Raw genomic sequence first — 25196 nt, forward strand, 5'->3', positions numbered from 1 at the left:
GCAAATTTTAGCTGTTCTCATATTTTCCTGGATCAGATTTTTAGGCTTGATACTTCTGTCAATTGGACTAAAACTATTGTTTGGATTTTTACGTGTGTTTTGTAATATACGCATAATTTTTATTCTTCATCATCAATTTTATGCTTACCATTGATAACATGATCCAAACAGTTTTTAATGCTTTACGAATCAGGCCGTTGGAAACGTTTACTTTAAATACTTCTCTTGAAGGAAATTTTTAAGTTGTAAAGCTTTATAATCAAAATGACTACATGAAATGACCAATCCTTAATTTATCAACAGCTTTCTTTTCATTTTCATTGAAACAAACGTAATAATAACTCATAATAATCCATAAAATTAACCCGTGACGTCATTTATACGATCGGCTCTGAAGATATTAACTTTGCTTTCAAAGTCTTGGTTTTGATAAAGGATCAAGTCAATCTCATGGTCTTGTCTCCAAACTCGCGATAAACTCTTATGTTTACAAAAGCAGGTGAAAATCTTGCAGTTCCTTTAACATTATGTTTGTCCAACTGCTGTTTATTTTAAGTATTATAAGCCAACGCTCAACCATACATCGACAGGTCTTTGAGTTACTCTGACTTTGTATTTTCCTTCTAGATTATTGAGAATAAGCTGCAGTAAAAATCAGAAATCTGCTCAGTCAACTCGAAAACCAAGGTGAGTGATATTTTATTGCTCTTTTTTCAAATAGGCCTACGTTAAGGTGCACATGCCCTAAGGTGGAAGCAACAAACGTCTTGTTGATTTTCCTTCTATTTATTCAACTATATTGGCCTTTAACTATGCCTGAATTATGTAGAAAATATAACTGAGTGCGCGCGAATTCCCAGTGATCACTAATGGAAAATCGTAAGCAGTAACACAGTCTACTGATGTTCGTTTGCATGCCCAAAAGCGAACATTAAAAGTTTATACCTGTACAAAGAATTTTAAGGTCGACCAAAAGAGCGGACACTGCATTACTCGAGAATTTGATCACTCCCAAAAGGACTTGTAGGAAACTCCTTCTCTCCCTAACGAATCTATGTTATTGCTTGCACGCCCATTGGTTTGGCACTAATTTGCAGAGAACCGTGATTAGGCGTGGTTTATGATATATGTTAATCTATCCTGTATGTATTTTGATATACGCTATCGTGGAAGTGGGTGTTGGCATATATCATATTTTATAGATGGCTTTGGATATTTAAATGAGAAGAAGAGTCTCAGCTACCATAAATCTAGGACTATGAAACTATGAAATTTCCTATTTATCTAAGGCGCTCTACATGTAATCGCCAATTGCAACATTGGGCCTATGTCATGCGATTTTTATCTATGTTTTAGAGGCATTCGCTGGAGTTGAATATTTTTCTGTCATAACCACGAATTCTTTAGAAACTGGTTTTATCTTCTCAAAATCTGAAGCTATCAAAATGTTAAATTTGTTCCTTGAACTAATCCCTTGCACAAAGGTGTTTTAGTGCTAAGAATAGGTAAAGTATGGTTAGAGCATTATCGATGTGGGAAGATTGATTTGGATGCCGAAAGAAATAAGGCATTTATCCGTTCCTTCCCATCCCATGTTCAGTTGATGTTGGTTGCACTATTTAAGCCCCTCCCCCTCTTCCCTGGCCATAATTCTCCCCCGCTTCTACTGCCTCTGACCCTCTGAGGATACCAGACCCAGGGTACGAACGGCTCTGACGCGGACACCTGTTGGTCCGTTTTCTGAAGGTTTAAAAGCTTTGTCAGCGAGAGAAGAACTTAGGGACTTCTTTCGTCAATGATTGCAAGTGTTATTGGACAATGCTGTTAATTGAGGTTTATCTGATCGTCTGAAGAAATCCGACAGTAAGAATAAAAATGAAAGAGGCGTGACTTTTAAATCGAGTAATTTTATAAGTAATTTAAGTGATTGATTCAAGTGATTGATTCAAGTGATTGATTTGAGTGATTGTTTTAGCGTTTGATTCAAGTGATTGATTTGAGTGATTGTTTTTAGTGTTTGAGTGATTGATTGGAGTGGCTGATTTGGGTGATTTATTTGAGCCCTTGATTTGATTGATTGTTTTAGCGTTTGATTCGAGTGCTTGATTTGAGTGTTTGTTTTTAGTGATTGGTTTGAGTAATTGATTCGAGTGATTGATTTGAGTGATATTCTGGGCACTATAAACCCTATTATAACGGAAACGAATCCAGAAAAACTTTGGACGTTCTTTATCTATTTAGAAAATTTCTTTATTATAACAAAAGCGAGTTCTTGGGTCCTTAAAAAACTTGAATTCATCACGCTCAATGCGTTCATCGGGCAGTTAGGAAGCGAAATATACATAATGTAAATGTATGAGTTTTCTCTCTCCAAAATAATTTTTTTTATCTCCAGAAAAAAATTATCCTCTTTACTGCTTTTGCAATATCAAGGTGTCTGACCAGAAAACAAAACGTGTTGCGCCCTCTGTTTCAGAGCTCCCAACGACCTGATCTCAGTTTATATTACAATTGACCTATAAAACGAAGTTATCACATTAAATGCCACTATCTACGTGACTTCTCTTTGAATCAAAGTTTTGTAGTTTTCTTATTACACAATATCCATCTTACAGCTATAAATGAGAATCGTTTCCGCCCGCGGAATGATACAAATTTGACACACTGCCGGTTTGACGTATGAACTAGAAATATGATATGGAATTCCTAGAATCCGCGTGTAAACGAGACAACAATTTACCTAGCCATGTGTCCTCTGGGTAAATTTGTTTTCGGTAATACTCTGTTAAGCTTCAGCGGTTAAATAGAATTCTGAATATTTTCTCCTTTATTTCTAAAAGTAGGCCGTGTAACCCCTCTGGTCCGGACTTCCTGTGAAATTTGAAATAGGCTTGCGTCCATTGTTTTTCAATATGACGTAGATATTCCTGTACAGCAAGTGCGCAAGTATTTGCACTGCACGCCCATGGATCTTGATGTAAAATAGGATCTTGACGCACTGGACATCTTGCGGTGTCAGCAAAAAATACTAAAGAAGGTTTATAGAAATTAAAAGTTCCATTTTAACTTTACTGATAGAAGATTTCATCGTGTTAAACAAAGATAGATTTTACCAAAGTTTGTTTCTCATTTTACTTTTTGCTTTCAATGGCTGTGGAGGTATTTGTGATACTGATCACGTGATTTCGTTCCCTCACGGTGCTTAATAGGAACATGAGTTTAAGGTAAAGTTTTTTATCACGATTTTCGCAGAAGAATCTCGTCCTTTCGTTTCTAAATACGACTTTTGAAGTTTAACACCTTTTATCTGAGTTAAGAGTTTTAATCTATGTGACATTTGGTAGCGGACGTTCTTTGCCGACCTACTGCGCTTGAGACACTTGACCTCGTAGGAATTCCAGATAAGCACTTCATCGACTGGAAAAAAACAAATCTTTACATTGCTCTGTTTTGAATGGTCAAAAAAATCTGGAGGATCACTGTTTGTTTACAATTTGTCACTGCTTTTGCTCAATATTATGTTGATATATACAGGGGAAAGGTTAGTACAAATGTTTTTCTGACAATCCTTAGTTTTGCGTGCTCTCTATAAAAACGGGGTGTTGTGTCTGGTGATTTTCTAGCCCTGAAAGTATGGTCACTTTCCGATGGTAGAGAGTTCGATAAGCATTCGAAAGTCATGCACCAGCCTAATCATAATCGTTAGAAATCCTCAACCTTTTTGTTTATATTTCCATATGGTCTCCTTATATTTATTTCAATTATTCATTAATTTTTTTAATTCGGGTGCAAGGATTTCACTTGAAGTTTTTGTAGAAAACCTTATATTCAAAAATGAGCTACTTTCGTTGCATACAATTCAAAATTTTTGAATATCAAAATAATTGCACATTCTAAAATATGATGTTTAGCAAATGTAAAAACTCTCGTGAGTCGTGATGCATTAAGAGGTTTCGTCTGGCCTTTATACTGCACGTTCATGGTCACACACCCAAGTGAAAATCTCTGTCTTATTCTCTATTATATCTCCATTATATCTCTATTAAATACGTATTACAGTTGCTCTAAGATGCTCATCGTTATAAAATATAAAATCTCTGTGCCTTTGACCTTCATTTACGCATTTGCTACATCTGATTACAACCTTGAGACCGTGAAAACTTGAGTCGTCTTTTACTACAGTGTTGGTCTTTATTCAAATTAATTGCAAAAATTTCCAGCATAACAAAGTCACGAACAAACGTTTTCTGAAAATCGATTATTCCTCAATATGCACTTATCCAAAAACCTGTCACGCCAAAAGTTGTTGTTGAATGAAAGTAACTTAGTGAGTAACACCAACAACTTGAACAGATGTAGTTTGATTAAATCTAAAAAATGGCGCTGTAAAAAGTTTTTCGTTTGTCACCGGTTAACGATACAAAATTTCTGCTATATGAGTTGTATTACGTCAGAAAAACGTCCTTAATCGTCCTTCAAGAAGTTGTCATCACTTTTCCATTTTCTCTTGCATGGGCTCCGACGCAGGTTGGAAAGTGGGGGGTTGGAAAGTTAGGGGCAAGGGAGATTTTAACAATCATAACAAAAGAATTTAAAAAAAGGTTTTCGTTTTGAAAAAAGTAGGAACCATGGCCACCCCGCCCCCCCCCCCCTTTCGTTGGAGGCACTGTCTTGTCTTTTCGATCAGTACCAAAGCCTTAATGAAATTGCTCGGGGAAGTTTTGTATTTGCATCTCCGTTGAATCGCCACTGAATTATTCTAATATCATGTATATGTTCTGTGATAAAATCGCAGTAGCACTAGGTCAGTATAAGTGCAGAAAGATCTTGTCCAAGAAACATCATAGTTCGCTGCCATTATGAAGTCATAACTAATGAAGGCTTAAATAGCAAGTGTTCCAATGAGGGGCAAAAGTTAGGGGAGTTGAATTTTTTCCGAAACTTTCTTTGTCCGAAATAAGACCTAAAACGTCAAAAAAATTTATTTGTCCCAACTTCATTTTCTGAAATCTTTTCATCCGAATATTTGTGTTAACGTTTAGCAAACGCCGCCTTGTCGAGATGAGAGAACTTGTTGGGGAGACGAACCAGCATTTGACTGAAAGACTACTCGTATTCAAAATTTTGCATCATATGCACCTGCGCAGTTACAATTGCCATCATCAGTTTCACATCGCATAATATATTTCGTGGTAGAAGCATTCGTGGCTCTTATGAGAATAAGCCATTTAAATAAAAAAAGAAGAAAATTTAGAGAATGGGTGACACAAGAAAAGTGAGGATAAAATTCTGGTTAATATATATGCAACTATGACATATAATAGTTTTGACAAAATGCTGTGAAAAGCAATGAGATTTAATTTGTCCTTTGCCTTAATGCGAATGCCCATATAATGCACTTTCTCATTGGCTCAGACTAATAGATAGAACAATTGCCTAAACAATAGAATTGGAGACTCGTCTCCCCAACAAGTAAAGGTAGCAGAGTTACTGTTTGTTGAAGAAAAGTTTCCTGTGCTGTTGATATATATATGTTGCGTGAAGTTGGTGTCTACTGATGGAGATTTATCTACATAGTGTTAAAAATCTTAAGGTGTATAGTGTGAAGTTTAAAGATGATTTTCAAATTTTCAAGCCGGATTATGATTTTTGTCTCTTAATGGTTCTCCAAATATTTTAAGGTAAAACGTACGAACCAAACATCCTGCCTTGATCATAGAACACGAAGAATAATTCTTTAAGTGTAAGCTTTTCCGATCGGTAAATCTACTGTTAAATCTAAGATGAATGGTTTGAAGTCCATCGAGGGTTTCCTCGCTGTAATGTAAGGAAGTCCTCGAAAGATGTCATCATTCTATCCATTCAAGCCTTTAGCTCGATGTGAAGTGGATTAATTATCGTTCTTTTCGCTGTCTCGGATTTTAGACCGACTCCATGAGGTGGAACCTGTTATGCTGTCGTTCAGATTCCATAATGTATGTGCCTAGTACTGTGGCCTTGTGGCCATGGCGTCTTGTTTTGGCCTAGCCGACCATATTGACAATTTCGTATAGTGTGGTACTGGTATTCACAGGCAATGGTATTCACAGACAATTGTATTCTCAACCCTACCATATGAATTCAATTGATAAAACCGTTTTAGATGTAAATTCAATCGATAGGTAGGCCATCAGGCAAGGGAGTAGGCTTTCGCTGTTATGAATTATAGTCTCTGTCGCCAACCCTTTAAGAGATTTCGTGTCACACTATGCTGCCAAAGTTCGACCACCACCAAGCATCGGGATGTCAGGATACCACCTTCTAATTTTAGGGTTATGTCCACGAAATTCAAGCACATTTTCCATCTGCAGTAGAAAATATAAGGCAACCAATTCTAGAAAAATAATGCTTCTAGTTTTTTACTGAGAACGGCATCGCCAAGCACCATGGGATTGCTCTCGTTAGAATCACCAAATTCTTCTGTAAGAAGAAGACATGAGAAGAAGAAAAATTACAGATCTTCCTGTCTAGGGAAATTATAAGATAATTAATCAAGAAAAAGACAAAACCAAGCAAGAAAAGTAGATTTTCTTTTTGTCTATCGATGTTTCCTTTCAATTCACAGGCAACTGGGGTGGGTTGAGGGTGTCGCTCCCTTTCTAACCCTTTCGATACAGACGATCAACGACTACGAGACTTGTTTGTGAAGCTTCCCTTGTAGTTAGGAACACATATGCTCTAGAAAATTTAGAAAATTACTACTGTTTTGTTTAACAAATTCTGCTAAACCAGTCTCTAAACTCGAACATTTCAATTTGCGCCTTTTTCATTCCTATAATATAGTGGATGTAATTAATCTAGCGGATGAAAGGAGTTCTAAATATGCACCGCACATTTTATGCAGTGATGCAAATGTAACACTTTAACTAATATGACATATCATATATCATAAAATCTACACATTCGATGTTCGCTGACGTAAGTAATTTTAGTAGCTGTCCATTTAAAACTGACATTTCATAATTTTTGGCTCTTAAAACTAGCTTTCTTTTATAATAATTGCAGGTATCTTCGATAAAATCGGTATCGTCCATGTCTATGTAACAGTTTAACATCTAGAAGCATATTTCTATCTACTAAAACAATAAAGCCTGTTTGATGAAATGGCTGTCTGAAGGACGATGTTAATTGTAGGTGAATGTTCTTCGTGTAATCGGAAGTGGTTTTATTAATAAACGTCCTCATTCTTTTTTCATCCTTTTTTATATAATAACTGTTTGAAAATACAATGAAAGGCTAATAAGCTTGTTGACAAAGTAGAATTATTGCATCCTATTTGAATTTAAACAAAGCTATTGAACAAAGGTCCAATTAACCAAAGACTCCAAATTTGAGCTTATCGCTAGTTTTGTAACTTCCGGAAAATTGTGCGAAAAGCGGAGCTCTATACGAGGGTACTTAGCGAGGATTATAGGGTACCAGTTTCATGTTACGCTTTTTCTTCTTTGCTTCTTTCGTGCTTAAAAATACTTTTTGTTTGCCCTTGCATTGAAAACTAATTGCCTCGAGGATCCATGCACGTGCTAGCCAGCCTTCAAGCAACAGTTATTTGAACATCATATTTCCATTAGAAGACGACTGAATTATGGTTTCAATCGAATAACCGATTTTTCTCCCTGTGATCAGCTTGTAATACTCGGATTCTCTTAATATTTAACGTTGACCAAACATAGATTATATTCTGTCGTGCTTCTATAATGATAGAAAAGAATCAATTCAGTTAGAAAAACAATTGAGCACTATCATATACACAAACAGTCACAAACAATTTCTCTGCAAGGGAATTTCCCTTCGTTCCAATATTTTTTCATAAACTAGCTAGCATTCCTTTTACCAAAATTAAGGTATAAGATGGTCGGTATATGCTTAGATCAGAAAAGGAACGATAATAGGACATTTAAGAATGATAATAGGTTTCAGAGTTGTCAAGTGATGACGTCACAAAATATATTTTTGAAATTTTTGAATTTTTTCCCATAACCTGAAAGAGCATCATGAAATACCTCTAAATCTGCAAAATCAGTTAAAGGCATTGCCTGAGATATGACAAGATGAGCACAAGCTCCGCCAGTGGTGGCGCCCTCCCATCGGAGGAAATTTTAGGTTATTGTCGGAGCAAATTTGACAAAATAACGTACGAAAACTGCTTATTTTAGTCATTTTAGCCCCCCTTTCGGAAGCTCCAGCCCCTCTGTCGGAAGATTTCTGGCGCCACCTCTGGCTCTGGCCCCATCAAACCTCCGTAATTTGGTCTCAGTTCATAACTTAATGAACTGAGCCAAAATAACAGCAATCCGTTAGCAAACTCCAGATCTTCTATTGGCCATAGCTGACCCGATTTTTGACAAATTTAAATGATTTTGCATATATGGTAGTATTTTATGGTGTTCTTTATGTTCTGAGGTCAAATTTCGAAAATTCTAAAAATTGTTTTTTGTGACGTCACACTTGAGAATTTTATAGGACGTTTAAACCAATCAGTATGTTTCGTTTTATTTCTCATTTCTGCCAATCAGATGCTGCTGTTAATACGTTAAGCCCTTCTATTTAACTGTGCAAACTGCGCTGCAGGGATTTCGCTTTTTAGACGACTCATGATATATTGCAAATTCCAGATTTTGAACAAGGAATCTTCGATTCGAGGAACACTTTTGAGAGCATGACGAATATGAATGACACAGAAGTTCGAAGTTCGGACAGCTAGCATCGGCCTTCAAGACTCGATCTTTGATAATAATTATACCCGAAGCTTCCCTTGCCATGAAGTGTCCATTTTTTCCTTCAGGATACAGCAAGAAGTTTGAAGCCATTTTTTCAGAGAAACCGTGAAATATAGGATGATTTGGGGTGTTGCACTTACAGTTGCTACCGTATCCATTTCTCGTGATCGTTGACTTTGTGAGTGCAGGGTGTTCTAGACTTTGATTTCTATATTGTGATCTAAGGTTGTGTATGCTTTTTAATCAAATTAAAACAGTTTCAATGATTTATAGTGTATGCAGATCAATTCCATAGAATTTTTGGGTTGTCCTCATGCAGAAAGAAAATTCTATTTCCAACATCCTGGAAACAACGCTTAGAGAAAATGATGGTCCTTCGGTCAAGGAAACAAAAGAATTAGCAGTTCCAGTTACCTTGATTTTTTTTGTTTTTATTTCAAGAACGCTTCCGCATATTTCAGAGTATTATCTGGATGAAGAATATACTCTTTCCTGGATAACTGTTAAGCACTTGATTAATGTAAAATTAGACACAAATAATCAAAGACTTCCACGTGACACTTCATCAAATCTCAGGCTTATTAAACACACAGATTCGTAAAAAGAGCTGATAAAAACTTAGGCCTAGCGTAATAACAGCAACGGTTTCATACCGGAGATCACTTGATGACGTAATCGAAAGTGTCTCCTCTGGTAGGGGTAAACATCATAGAAGCAAAAGCTACATGTACCCTTATACGATAGACAATAGAACCGTTCATCCATTTTCCGCTACGCATGAAAACCAACGAATTCAGGCACCTTTTTTATCGGTTTTTATGCGGTGGATTTTTCCTGCCACCGTAGAATAAATCTTGTCCTCTAATCTTGATTTTCTCACGGTTCTGTCCAGATGACGTTCTTTCTGCTATGTTCTGATCTGCTCTTCCGCTGCATTCATTGCATGCATTTTGAGACACCACAGTGTGACGTCATCCTGAACGGAATTCTTCACTACAGTTCTCAAAGCTGCTCGATTCCTACTGGTGTCTGTAACGATAAAACTTTATTTACTTCAAGTAACATGGAAATATGGAACGTTTGTTCATATTTTGATAAATAAATGTCAGAGTGAAACTGATTGTGTGGACAATTGACGGAATAGTGGTTGCTCGTTCTTTTGAAAGGAACAGCTTTGGAGAATTTCAAGGCTTGAGGTACGTTTGCTAAATCTGGAAACATACACTTTTCGTGAGAGCAGACTTTATATGAGCATCGAGGCTCGATTCGCCAAAAAAATAAGAACAACGCGAGAACCAGCCTAGCCTCAGTTGGAACATTTTCATAATGTAGCTGTATATAAATCAACGTTTAAATGAGAAAAATGTTAGTAGAACGCTTGAGAGTATTCGAGAATAAGACTACGGAATATCGATGAAGAATTATCTGGTTCTTATAAGATTAGAGTGTGGTTTACGTAGGCTTGACAAGAAATATTAGTATTAAATTATTTGCCAAAAATCAAATAGCAAATAGATAAACTTTGCAGAAAATACTTTTTAACACTCCAGTGTCAGTATCCTATTTTTCTTGGTTCACTTGTGCAGTACCGAGAATGCCATGCCATGATGGTAAGCTTAGTATTTAAAAACCACTGATTACAAAATCCTTGCAAAAATCTTTTGATGACAGTTCTACTTTGTTGCTATCTCTAAAATAATCCACTATTACGTCATTGATTTGAATCTTAACAACTGCCTCCCTGTGCTTTGTCATGTGATTTTGCTTTTCGATTGTGAAATCATATTGGTCAGTGTTCCAAGATCAAACTTCGCATTCCGGACGCGTTTTAATGGTCGCTGTAATTCCAATGCTTGTTACCTTTTGATCCTTTATTATTTTGGAATTTTTATGTCCTTGATTTTTTTCCTGCACACCCTTGGATACTTACGAATCCGTTATCCGAAAACTATCGACACCCTAGTTTTTTGTACCAGCCACTCACATTGGGTAAAAATGCACGAAATTTTGGGATCCTGTCATTAGATAAATTTCATTAGACAAATTCAGATGTTTCTTGTTTTTTTTCTTCGTATGGTAAGTTTTCTTGAAGCCTATCTGAAGGTGAAATGTTCCTTTTATTTAGCAAGTTTCTTATAACCTTTTTGTTGAATTCTCGTACAATGCTAAAATCCTTGTTGTAAGCTTCCATTATTTCAGGATTTCACGATAAAGAGGGCAAGAATTGAATTTTGACGATTTTTTGATAACACAACAAAACAACTTCTTATATATAATACTTAGAGAATACGGTTACACTTTTCTTTCCTAAACTATGACTCTCTCGTCTACCCTCATGAAACCTCCATGACGAGTCCTTAGCACGATGCTCACTGTTTGGATATTCACACGTGGTTACTCTCAAATCTAATTAAAGGCATGATATAATTTCGGCGCACGGGGGTACGCTTCATAATTCTAACACACTCCCCCGGTTGAATACTTGTAATTCAACAAGATATAATTAATTTCAACAAAACAGAACAATAGCATTATAATGAATTTCCAATAATTAATAACAATCGTCTCTTCTTCTAATTTCTCCGATTATAGCAGCGTTTCTTTTTGCCTTTCTACTAGATACACTAATCTCTGCTTGGTCTTTGTCTGGTACAGTTTCTAACCTAGTACTATCAGTTTTATTTTCTGAACTACATTCACTAAGTTGAACTTCTAGCGGGATAAGATGTTTTAACGACCTGGTTAAAATAGATGTACCCTTCCTATTTGGGACCTTGACCTTGGCAGCACGGACATTCTTATCATTACCGATTATGAGGTCTTCTACCTTACAGATTTTCCAAAAATTACGCTTCGACTGCTCATCATATAAGACAACAATATCACCTACAGAGACTTGTGGCTTTACGTCTAACTTCTTAGAACTAACGATTTCACGCAAACTCGACAAATATTCCTCCTTCCAACGCCTTGAAAAATCATTAAGTATTTTTCGGTGATATTTTGCTCTCCGAGTTAAAGATTCTTGTGTACTTACAATTTCGAACAAACTGTCATTAGGATCATCTAAAATACGTCGACCATAAATAAGGTGTGACGGAGTTAACGCATATGATATACCATCGGTATCGTCGTACACATATGTGATAGGCCTTGAGTTGATTACCGATTCAACCTCTACCAAATTAGTACTAATTTCGTCGAATGTAAGTGAGGCTCTGCCTATTATTTTCCTAAGACAACGCTTGACGGACCTCACCATCCTTTCCCATACACCTCCCCAGAACGCGGCTCTTTGGGCGATAAACTGCCAAACAACGCCCTTCCCTGCAAGCTGAGCTCGTACAACCTTAGAAAGAAGAATTTTCTTAACTTCCTTCGAGGCTGCTTGAAATGTCTTAGCATTGTCAGATAGTATCCTTCTAGGCAAGCCTCTCCTGGCACTAAAACGTCTGAATGCCTTAAAAAACGTATCAACATCTAGGCTCTCCACTAATTCAAGATGTACTGCTCTGGTGGACAAGCATGTAAACAAGCAAATGTACATTTTTGACTGTTGCTTAGACTTATTTTGCGACACGTATAATGGCCCAGCAAAATCTAAGCCTATGTTTGAAAACGGTGGACCATCATCGACTCTATACTTAGGGAGATCTAAACACGGAATAGTACTGTACGGAAGGCCTTCAAGCCTTCTACAGAGGATACATGTTTTAAGTAAACGCTTAACGACCTCTCTCCCCCGGAGTATCCAATACCTACTCCTTAAAGCACATAATGTTTCTCTCACCCCATTGTGAAAGACTTTCTCGTGATACTCCTTTACGATTAAGGTAGAATACCAGTGTCTAGTAGGTAATAAAATTGGTTGTACAGTGTCCAACGATAATGAGGCATGTTTTAAACGCGATTTAGCTCTTACTATACCATCTTTATCTATAAATAGATTGAATTGGGACACAAGAGTAGGAGGCCTAACCTGTTTTCTGGCTGGAGCATGCTTAAGATACGATATTTCATCAACAAATACCTCCTCTTGAACGGAACGAATAACTAATTTTTCTGCCTCAATTATTTCTTCAACCGTAAGCTCATCCGTAGAATTTTCAAGTCCTTTGATTGATTTACGAATATTCGAAATGAATCTTAAGACATATGCAACTACTCTCAAAAGTCTAGCTTTATTACTGAATCGATTCATTTCTAGAACCTTTCCGACGTGTATATCATTATTCGACCCTTTGACTGCAAGCGTGTAGGTTACTTCTGGTGGGTTTTTTACGACTTCACGATACGCTTCGTATTCTTCACTGCAATTGTTTACCATATTATCTGGCCATTCACTAGCGGGTAATTTTAAAAATTCTGGTCCCTCCCACCAAAGACGATTCTGGGCAAGGTCCTTCCCGCCCAACCCCCGGGAGGGTAAATCAGCCGGATTTTGGACTCCTGGACAATGACGCCATTGACTCTTATCAGTTAAACGATTTATTTGTTGTACCCTATTTCTTACGAATTGTTTCCACGGTTTATTGTTACAAATCCAGCACAAAACCGTGTACGAATCCACCCATAATGTTGTAGTGAAGGAGTTCATACCCAACTCCTCTGAAAGGACTTCCTTCACGTTACTAATGTGTTGAGCTAATAAATGAGCACCCATTAATTCCAGCCTTGGAATTGTTTGACGTGACAAGGGTGCTACCTTTGCCTTAGATGTTACAAAACGAGTTACCAGAGTACCGTCTTCATACTCTATCCTGATATAAATTACACAACCGTAAGCTTGTTCGCTAGCATCAGAAAATCCATGTAATTCTATATTACTTATTTCTGTCTTGTTAAAATAGCACCTGGGAATACGAACTGAGGATAGGCTTTCTAGCTCCCTTAGGAAGGAATAAAACTGAAAACGTGCACCCCCCTGCAAACCTTCATCCCAGTTTATTCCTTCTAAACAAAGTGTTTGAAAGGCTACCTTCATTCGCACGATGAATGGACTAAGTGCACCTAATGGATCAAACAATTTTGCACATAACTTCAAAAGTGAACGTTTTGTTACAGGCAAACTTTTTCCGTAAGAAATAACATCATTAAACTGGAAATACAATTCGTCAGAATCATTGTCCCAATTTATGCCTAAAATCTTATTAGTAGTATGAATACCTACCATTGTGTTGGCAAACGAAGAATCTTCCTCTTGTAATTGAGTTTCATTCTGTTCTATTTCTTTGCCCATTGTCGTCTTGGATTTGGAATTACTCTCACATTCTAACTCAACTGTTAGTTGTTTTCGCAATTCTGCCGAGTTAGAATTAAATTTCCGCAAATTAAAAGCCCCTTCAGCCAATATTGTTTTAGACGTGCGAGCAATATCCAAGGCGCTGTCCGATGTTTTGGTACTGCACGATAAATCGTCCACAAACAAACGGCCTAAAACTTCTACAGTTTTTGGAAAACGTGCAACGTACCCTTCCAAATGTTTCCTTATTGTAGCGCCAAGGATGCTTGGAGAAGGGCGTAACCCAAATGGAAGACGACAAAATCGAAACTGGATTACGGACGGTTTATCTGACTCAATGTCACTAAACCATAAAAAACGCAATTTATCACGATCACTTTCTCTAATTTCCACTTGTAAGAAGGCCTTTTCTATGTCTGCTGTAAGAGCATATGAATGACACCTAAATCGAAGTAATACATCCAACAAATAAGGAAGATAATTAGGCCCGTTCATGAGACGTTCATTTAGTGATAAATGATTTGATGATGATTTTGCACTACCATCGTAAACTATTCTAAGCTTAGTAGTCTCACGGTCTGCCCGAACTACTCCGTGATGTGGTAAAAATTCTACATCTTCCTTGTTTTCTAGCTCAGCTGGGACCCTTTCTATAATACCGTTGTTAAGCTGCTCTTGAAAGATTTCATTGTACTTGCGAAAAAGTTCTGGATCCCTTTTAAAACGTTCCTGTGAAGCAACCAAACGATTAAGGCATAACGTATATTTACTATCGAAAACAGGCTCAACGATGTCATGTCTCCAAGGCAGATTTACCTCATAACGCTCTCCGTTATTTTTAATGTTGCAAGACTCTTCGAATGACGGTTCATGTCTAACGACGGGTTTATCAATGCCGCACCCCCAAATTTCTTTAAACGATTCGATAATCTCCTCATTAGGAGAACTAAAATGATCATCACCTGCAATTACGAGATTTGTAATGCTATTTAAACTTCCGCTAGGGTTGGAGTCCCCTGGTGAAGTTATGGGTCCAGATAAAAGCCACCCAAATTCACTGCTAACGGCTACCGGACCCGAATCCCCCTTGATAACTTCACCCTTCACAACACTATGATAATAATCGGCTCCAATTAATATCGATACACAATCACTGACGTTATTGAATGACTTATTGTCCGCAAGATATAACCCTTGTAAATGTGGATAACAATCAACGTTAATGGGAGATGCACATGGAGAGCAAATGGTAGGATGGCTTAAGGCTGTTATTTCTACAGGTTTATCTTGTGTTTCTAACTTGAACTTAACTAGGTCACACTTATGCTTCTGATAACTATTAGTCCCAAACGTATTGAGACTTAATACCTCTGTAGAAATAGGCGTTAACCCTAGCTTATCCTTCAACTCATTGGTAATGTAACTGCGCTGACTACCTAAGTCTAACAATATTCTAACTGGTACCTGGTTTCTAGGCTCCACATAAGCGTTCGTTCGTGCCATTTGCAGCAAAACGTTCGATTTAACATTTCCTTGTGTTGTGGCAGTCACTGTTCTTGTGTCATGGTTCTCAGGTATATCACTGTTTCTTCGGTCCTTTCTTGCTCCTTTTCCTCCATCGCAAATCGACTGGTGATGGGATCCTCCGCAATTTCTGCAGCTTCGTTTTCTGTCACAATTTCTCGCCAAGTGTCTCGTGCTTAAGCAAATGAAGCAACGTCCTGACTTGTACAATCGTTCCTTTCGAACTTTCAAGTCGGTGACAATTGTGCACTCAGCAGTGTAATGTTTTCCTTCACAAAACACGCATTGTATCGGATTTTGACCTTTGACATGAAAGGATGACGCAGTTCCTTGAAAAGGTGGCCTTGTTTTCTGCACAGGTGGTGTCCTTTGATCCTTGACATTTATATTTTCGCTCATTTCACGCGCATCAACTTCCTGTTTGATAACTTCCATCACTTCACGTATTGACCAAACGTCCTTTGACACTTGTCTTGCGATCTGCAAACTTATCTCAGCAGGTATTCTCGACATGATAATAGGAATGAGGAGACTCCCATAGTGCTCTGATGTGATTCCTAATGCCTCGAGACTTCTTACGTGAACGTTGATGCGATCATAGATGGTACGAAGTTGATTAGCCCTGTCTGTCGAACACGTTTGTAGTTTAAGTAATTCTTCCATGTGCGAACTAATTATTTTCTGCTTATTGCCAAACCTTTCTTGAAGCAACTTTACAGCCGATTCATAATTTGCCTCAGTGACTGGGAGCCCTTGAATGGCTCTAGCCGCTGGCCCTTCTAAAAGTGAGTTCAAATAGTTGAACTTGTCTATGTTCGCCAGATCCTCATTTTGATGTACTGTGCTCTCGAATGACTCCCAAAAACTTGTGAATTTGACGATATCTCCATTAAAACGCTGTAAGTTTAGCTTTGGCAATTTCGGCTTTGCTACGATGTTCCTGAAAGATCGGGAGGGGGAGCTAAAAGCGGGCAACGGCTCAGGCCTTTCGGCCCCTGACGTTGCGGGCTCTGTTTCTCCCTCTCCTTCCTCATCAGGCCTGGGATAAATTTCCTGCGAAATTTCAATGACGGTTGAAGGTTCTCTTTCTAAAATGCAACTCTTAATTTTACTAACGACGAATTTTATGCCAAGTTCGATTTCATTTGATTGTAAAATGTCAGCTTCCAATCCCTGTACGTCTATTTTTCCAACGATTTCATTATCCAACGTTTGCAACAACTCAGTTTTGCTTTCTAACAATTTTCCGATCACTTCGAGCCGTGCCTTGCGCTCTTTGTTCCATTCATTGCTCACAATGATGGCTTCTGCTTCCTTTTCGAGGCGTGTCACAACCGATCTGTGTGCTCCTCGTGTCGCTTTCAGTCTTTCGAATTCTTCGACCATATTAAACGAGATTCTTGCCCACACTGTTGGGCGCCATTGTGTTGTAAGCTTCCATTATTTCAGGATTTCACGATAAAGAGGGCAAGAATTGAATTTTGACGATTTTTTGATAACACAACAAAACAACTTCTTATATATAATACTTAGAGAATACGGTTACACTTTTCTTTCCTAAACTATGACTCTCTCGTCTACCCTCATGAAACCTCCATGACGAGTCCTTAGCACGATGCTCACTGTTTGGATATTCACACGTGGTTACTCTCAAATCTAATTAAAGGCATGATATAATTTCGGCGCACGGGGGTACGCTTCATAATTCTAACAATCCTAACACAAAGCTGACAGAGGAAGGAAGGGGGCATCCCCCGAACATTTGATATTGACAATATTGTTCATTCATTTGTACAATTAACTAATAGTAAGAACTTTATAATAGTCTACTTTTGATTATTTTCGTTAATTAATATCTATCAGTCCAAAGGTTGCTGCTGTTTTGTCAATCGAAGTGACATTACTTTCAGCACTAACGACCGGTGCTTATTTCTCTGATTGTGTTCTTCAGATTTCGACAATAAAAAATGACGAAATTACTAGAGCGTTATTAAGAAAACAGTTTTTACCCAAGCGCCATCCATAGGAAGCTCTAAAAATGAATGGTATTGTACTGTCTATGGTAACATATGTTCCTAATCCAATGTTCTTCAGATTGAATATAACCCTATTTCATTGCTGATTGCGTTGTGATTGAATGGTTCTTACGTACGTAGCATCTGGTAGAACTTGGGTAGCTACATCAAAGGATAACTTCATTCATTCGGATCATATTAGGCACATTTTTAGAAGAAACACACTATATAACAGAAGGGTTCTTTATGATCCCGTAATGGTCCCTTTACATTTTGCAGTCTAATTTTCATGAAGCTATGTCGTGTGTCTCTGTGCTTCAGTAGGACTGAGCAGCGGGGTTTGATTGAGATTTAAGAACGATCGAGAACTGAACGTTAAAATTCTCCTTGGATTATTTACAGGCCATAAATCTCCTATTTTGCCATGGTGAAATCCTTCGGTTTTGTCTCTGAGAATTTGTTTATTTGCTAACGGTTTCAATGGAAACTGTTATGTGCAACGTGCTAATGCGTTCTGATAAGACCCCGTTAACGCCCATAATGACCTTAAGTATGCGACATTTCTAGCTGCACACATTGCATTCTGGGATATATAATAAGAATCTCGTGGCAACGGTCTTACGTGTCATCCGTGTTAGAAGATGTGCTCTAGTGCTTCAAAGCGTTCGATATCTGTTTTCCTTAATTCTGCCCAGGGCCGCCGAGATAATTTGGTGGCTTTTAGGCAAAAGCGGAGAATGAGGCCTTTGAGAACCAAGCGAGCAGAAACATTTTGCGGCCACGTTCTTAAAATTAGCTTAAATTTGTTCATTCGCTTAAAATGTTAAACTGTTTAAGGCATAATTTTTTACTTTTAATTAATTCTATTTCAAAACAGAATTCATTACTTTATGAGGCCCCCTACACCTCGAGGCCCTGGGGCGATTTGCCCCCTTGCCACCTCCTTGGCGGCCCTGATTCTTCCGGGAAAGAGAAGTGTTGTAAATTAAGGTTTATTATTCTTTTTCGAAGAAGGATTTTGTAAACATTTTGCCAGTATTGTAACATAAGAGAACCTGTCTCGACGAAATCGCAATCTCTCTGCATTTGTATCTCCAGTGTACAGGACATTTGAATGTTTTCAGAACGCATCGTTTATGTGTGATGGAAATGTATTCCTACCAAGGGCATATAAACTTGTTGCTTGCTTTCATCAATGTCCTATCCATTTTTTGTGGATGATTTCTTTGCTTGGTAATTAACCCATTTTAGGTATCCGTAGATAAACGCGAGCACATAACCGAAATAGTCATCCATTTAGTACCCCGTGCCAATACCGATAACTTAAGTAGGTAATTACACCGGTGATGTGCTCGCGCTTTTTCGATTGGCCTATTTAGATCCACAGCTGGGTATATATAGTTCTGAAGAAGGTTCATATTCTGAAGAAGGACAGACGAAAACATTTTATGAGTCGTAAAATTTTTGCTTTTTTCGGAGCCATTTTAAAATTATGTAAAAATAAAAATTAATCAGGAAAATCGAGCAATAAAAATTGTGAAATGAATAAATTAATCAAATTTTAATCTTTAAGGGTTTTATGAGCAAGTATGTCAAGTGTTACTATCACACAGAAAGTTTGGGGTACACTCATCAAGCTTGTATTGAACTCGTATGAAAAATTCCGTAAAAGGATTTCATCATGAAGAAAAACAGTAACAAGGATTTCGTTTTTAGTCTCGATTCGCGCCAAAAACTTTTAAGCGGAGGATTACATACTTTGAAGAAAGTTATTATCACGAAATGAAATGTATATCATAAGATCAAGTTTTAAACGACGTTTTCTCACCTAATCTCCCATTCACCTTTCTTCAAGAAAACATATTTACTACGAGGTTTTCAAGACTTGAACACACGGACACTGAATGGAAAGTAACATTTGTGTTTATTTTACGTGAGTACGATAATTTCAGTGGTAGTAGTTTGCGGTACTTAAAGAAGGACCAAAGCGTCAGATTATATGCCCATAACTTTACATTGGTTTACAAAGAAGCACGTGATTGCGTATTAGGCAATGGTGAGAAATTTGCAAATTTCCCAACTAACGTCGGTGTGTTTTCAAGTTGGAAATGTAAGAGACATCCGATAAAAACTCCAAAGTCGCTTTCTTTGAGAGGGTTTTTATCGAAGCCTTTGGAAGTTTAGTTTTATTCAATCGTTTGAGACAACTATAATTGGCATTTTCTACTGTGCACGAGGTTATATTCTCGTATAGGTACATAGGGCCTTTGTCTGAGGTTTTTAATGTCAAAAGGTTTTAAAAAATATCTCTTGTCTACAACGCAGGTGCCTATATAAAATCATGTTGTAGTGACCACAAACGGTGTCATAATAGTTCCGCACCTATTTTTATTTGGTCCTATCTAACTTCCGAAGATAGATCTTAGGACATTGAGATGCTGTGCTATCGAGCAGTGCCCTGGCCCTTCCTCTTAATGTGCCCCTGCCCCCTCCTCGTGATTCTTACGCCTGGAATTATAGAGAGCGGGCGTAGCAAGAAGATTAACTTCTGAACCTTGGATCTGAAGTTCACGGCCCTAACCATTGAGCCTACCTACAGCTGAACCAATCTGAAAGATGTTGTTTCAAGTTGCATTTAGGCCATTTTACAGTCAGAAAAAACATTTGCTTCAATCTCTGGCTCTTTTTCGTTTATTTGTGTCATTTCTCGGAATCATATACATGTTCCGGTATTAAATTTTCTAACTATTGCAGTTTCTTGAACAACTTCAAAATTTTACGAAAGAGACAAAATTACAAAATTTTGTCCTACGGTTAGCTGACCAGAAGCAGTATCCTTGTTTGACGTCACTTTTCCCAGGCCCCTTTGAGCTTGGCTGGTTGTAGTTCGAATCGGATCACTTTTTTGAAACTTGTGTCGTTTACCGTTATTTGTACAATTTTCATCGCCGGACATATTTCAGCGTGCATCTTCTTCGAGTCAGCTTTGTGATTATTATGAAGAACAAATGATAAGTCAGTGCACGACAACATGAGTTTGTTGCCATTTTCTTGGTCTTCGTCCAAGTTTCTCTCAACAGGCACTACAGTAAATGAAGGGCTATTCAGAGTTTTCTGGATAAGTTTAACTGCGACCATGTCTATGTGAATATCTTAAGATTGCGTTTTCATCAAAATCCAAACGTGTCAAAAGTCTTTTGCTTACACGGAAAAGATACTTTTTCAAATTATTGATTTTCAAAAGATTCCATTGCGAAAGACGCTTCTAATGATTGGGTTTTCAGGCACACAGTTATCGCTGTCGTGTAGAAAGGAGGTAAAATAATCAAAAGAGATTATTGAATACGTGTTCGTGTAGACGGGGTCTAAGGATGGACATTGCCTGAGAATAACGTCTTCAAACCGAGAATAGTAAGCAAATTTGGAGCATGCGCTCCAGTCCATAAACTTGTGGCACAAACATTTTGTGAATTCTGGAATAAATTGATTTATTAAACTCTAAAGGTCGGACATGCTGTGTTTTACGCTAAATTGGTTAGTCCCATTGATGATGACATTTTTATGCATCAACCTGCTACTGAATTATTCGTAACCCACCTCCCCCTGACCAAAAATCATTTTTCGGTTTGCACCCTTTTCTACTCCTCTACCTCCATGAGTAGCTATCTCAACCTTTTGTACTGGGCAGGTCAAAGTTTTTTGTACATATCTTAGGCGATTGCTGGAAAGGGCGTGGTTATTTAAAGGTGGGGGGCTGATTAGATGTCACATTGTTGTCAATTCCTCCTCTTTAAAAGGCTTTATTACACTCAACATCTTCTCCAAATGATTGGTGTAATTATGTCTCCTTTTGTATAAAAGTTTAAATTTTTCTGCGTGTCAACTGAGCCTTAAAAACGATTCTTCCATGCCATATCGTTTATCCTGCCATCTGCTTACTACTACCACAACAATCACCACAAACACCATGGGAACAGCCTCGCCTAGCCAATTAACGCTGTTCAGAATCCCAAATAATCTCTACAAAATTTAGGAAAATATTGCCAATATAGGAAAGGCCATGAAGGGACAGGTTTTTTAGATTTCTCCATGCTTCTTGTTCAAAATATTTTCCTTGCTATCAAGAATGCATTTGTAGTTGTTTTAGGTCGTTTATGATTCGAGGGCGTCAATAGAAATCCAACCTGAGAACAGGCACCGTGGAGCAGAGGGCTTTGGGGCTGAAGCCATCCACATTTTGCAAAGATTGCCAAATGTTAAGTAATAAACTACCAGCAAAGCCTCTACGGTTTAAGCCCCCCCCCCCCATTTTTTAGACCCCCAACTTTTCTCAACGCTCCCCGTTCCATGGACGCTCCTCCGCTTCTCCACCCCTACTTTCTATTTCAGCGCTCGAATTTATGTGGCTCTGCTATCCAGGGTACAGTAAGACCCGCCCTAGATTTAAACATGTTTGCAGAAACTTATTCGATAATTGTCGAATTAAGGAGATCATTTATAAAAAAAGCGACCAAAGTATCCTATCTACAGGGAACATTTTGTGAGACGACTTTCTGTATGACATTCCTGTGTGTGGAACTCCTTTGTCCTGACTTGCAGTAGGATCTTCCCTCCCCGTTCCAAAGTTTGCGTTGAAAGGCGGGAAGTCCCCGCGTTAATTCGCAATTCGACGTTGCTGCTTTCAAGGAAATCGAAGAAATGCTGCTGAAGTAGTGAAATTTTTAAAATTACATATATTGGCAGACTTTAGATATAAGGTTACTATAGTTGAATTATATTCATTGAAATAATACTTGCCAATTGGCTCCCTTTCTAGATTACTCACTTTGTCAACAGATAAATCACAATAAAATTAGTTTTTTATTCCTATTGCTAAGAGATGAAATTCCTCTGCACCCTTTAGAAGTGACATCATTCCTTTGGATTTTATACTGGCCGAATTTTTTGGGAGGGAAGGGGTGTAGCACAGTGAATTTCTTAATCGGTTCCGATCGCAGTCTTTCCTTTTTCTACCTCTCAAGCCGTCCCTGGCCAAAAGTATCTTTTTAGAAATGCAATTTCCTAACCACATCGAATTTGGGGTAGTTCCTCCGCCCCCTATAATTCCTATATTTACTCTCTTTCTTCAATACAACACAGTAACTTTCATGTTGTTGTTCAAGATGGGTTTCTTGGCGTGTAGATTGGTCGTGCCCTTGTTTCAGGGAGGTATCCACTTTATTTTTACTGGCATTGATGGACAAGCATACTGCTTTATGCTTTCATCAAATTCACACTCTTGTATTTCAAATATTTTCCCTTTCAATCAAACACAGAAAATGCGTAAATAATTCAATAGTTGACAGGGATTGAGTTTTCGCATAGGTTAAAGTAGGCCGCCATATCAAATGCAGGCAACAAATTCTTTTCCTGAATTCCGTTCGTAAATTTGCTTTAAGTTCAAAGCAGGATCCTTACCAGCCTTGGAGGTGATAATACGAGCCCTTTGGCCACTGTATCACTAACCAGCGGACAGATCTACCTTTATTTGCTTGCCAAGTTTCCGCAAGTGATTTTGCATTTAACCACGCCTTTAAGTGACCGGGACAGTCTTCGTGTCTTCGATTAATTAACTGAATCAGCGTTGAAAATAGCCGTCCACCTTGCTCGCCTTGTCCGGAATCGAACCTCCAGAGGTCTCCCTGTCCCTGCGTTGCCTTTTATGGTCTGTAGCGAGATTGAAACGCAGTTCATATGTTCTATTGCCAGCTAAAACATTTATGTATCTACGCTAAATTTTATAAGGCCTTATGAAGCCTTGATGCGACTGCGTAACAATTTTCATGACACGTCTAATTAGTTGCTTACGAAACAGTTATCAATTCAGCGACCCTTAGAAGCTCAGGAATAGCCCACAGCGAGGCGGTCATAGAAGAATTTAGCGGCATTGAACCCAGAGATATAGACAATACTTCAGGAATTAAGAGTGGACACGTCTATCAAACGTTAACTGAACAGGCGATTTTTCTACGTTCAAGGCCCAGATATTGAAAGCGGATTTAATACAAATCATTGCTGAACTACAATTATCGGAGACTGTAACTTGTTACAATTGCAAGCAGTTTTGTTTTTTGGAGTTGAGATCTGACTTTGATTCTCGATATTTTAGCGTGCAGACCAATGCAGCGATGAGACGGATCAAAATCCGAAGTTTTGACATTAGCGAGTTGCTGCTAGTTCTGCTTATACTTCTGGCAGTTACATTAGAAACGACGGGGAGAATGGTAAGTGATTGCTTATTTCTATTCGCTTTATCTAGTGACAAATCAAAATCATTTGATCGACAAAGATTTATTGCCGTACGGCTATTAACGACTCTGTGTGTGTTAAGGGATCGCCATCATAACAAATAGATAAAATAAGAAGGAATATCGGGTAAACCTGTTCCTGTCATTAAATACATCCTGCTTTTGCCTATATTAAGTAGTTACAGAGTGGCCTACTTGAGCCGTGTAAATAAAACCGTAGAAAACATCCCATGCTAGCTTCGTGTGATGGAAGTTACACCTTCCTTTGTGATTATTGGCAGCTATGCTACAATTTCTATTAATCAGATGTGATATTTATCAAAATCTGCTTGCAAGATACGGGTTGAGGTTTGAAATTCGACCTAACAACTAAAGAATTGGGCTGTATTTATGTGAAGAAGCCTCGTAAGAATTTTGTAACTATGATAACGAATATAAACTGGATTTCCCAATTCTTGCGTGGTCGGTATTGCAAAAGGATGGCGAAGTCACAGAATTCGGGAGTATGCTCGACATGGAAGGGGATATTAAGTGGCCAATAGTTTCTAAGAAAGTAAACACTATTCCTTCCGATTTGCGAGATGAAAACGGTTGCACATCTAATATCAAATCTTTGGGTTTGCACAACAAATCCTGGTTACTGGTTATTGTCTAGATTGAACCAGCTGTGGATATCTGGCAAATTCCAACGCAATAACCATATTGGTTAATGGATAACTCAGTAAATAAATGGTGAATTCTTCACCATGAGAGATTTGGAGAACTGTCTCAACACATCACACCGGACGGAACTAGTTTCTCGCTTGCCCCGTTGTCTTTGCCTATCGTGCCAAGTTAGCCATCATACAAACTGTATGCTGCATATGAGACAAATTGGCGTGCAAGTGTTAACAGTAACAAAAGCAATTGCCTCTCGCCACCTGGCATTTTCGCAAATTTGACTTTCACTAGACATGGCTCATACGATATTCCCTTCAGAATGACGGATTCCCTATTTAAGCAAGCATGGCTATTTAATTAACTTTTTAGTTTAGTACGGCATCTGATCAAATAAAGTTTTTTAGACGCAGTTCTGTAACACCTCCCGGTTCATTTAAAACTCGATGGGGAAAGAAAAAGCTGAAAAAGACAATCTGAAAGTGCAAATTATGAGAAATAGTGCCATGTCCACCCCTGCCCTAGGGTCCACCCTGTCCATGGTTTTTGTAACTTGCATTTTTAAGATGCCAACTATCGTCGCCTCGATCGAGTATTCTTTAGGAGTTCTGTCAGAGTTACAACAGTAATTTGCCTGTTTGTAGTCATCATGTTGGGTGTCAAATCACAATAAGTTATCAACGGTTTGCATTATTGATTACTAATATGCAGC

The 25196-nt window shown here is 38.0% G+C and overlaps 1 protein-coding gene across 3 annotated transcripts in view; it reads left to right on the plus strand.

Moving 5' to 3' along the window:
* Positions 1-25196, plus strand: part of LOC135692938 (uncharacterized) — an 85187-nt gene that overhangs the window by 43652 nt on the left and 16339 nt on the right. For all 3 annotated transcript variants that reach the window (XM_065211291.2, XM_065211292.2, XM_065211293.2), the window contains 2 exons: positions 628-687; positions 23689-23803. In XM_065211291.2, coding sequence (XP_065067363.2) covers positions 628-687; positions 23689-23803 — 175 coding nt within the window. The remainder of the gene's footprint in view (positions 1-627; positions 688-23688; positions 23804-25196) is intronic.

Source organism: Rhopilema esculentum, chromosome 3 (genome assembly GCF_057945365.1).
Source record: "Rhopilema esculentum isolate cy_ngs chromosome 3, ASM5794536v1, whole genome shotgun sequence".
Taxonomy (NCBI): Eukaryota; Metazoa; Cnidaria; class Scyphozoa; order Rhizostomeae; family Rhizostomatidae; genus Rhopilema; species Rhopilema esculentum.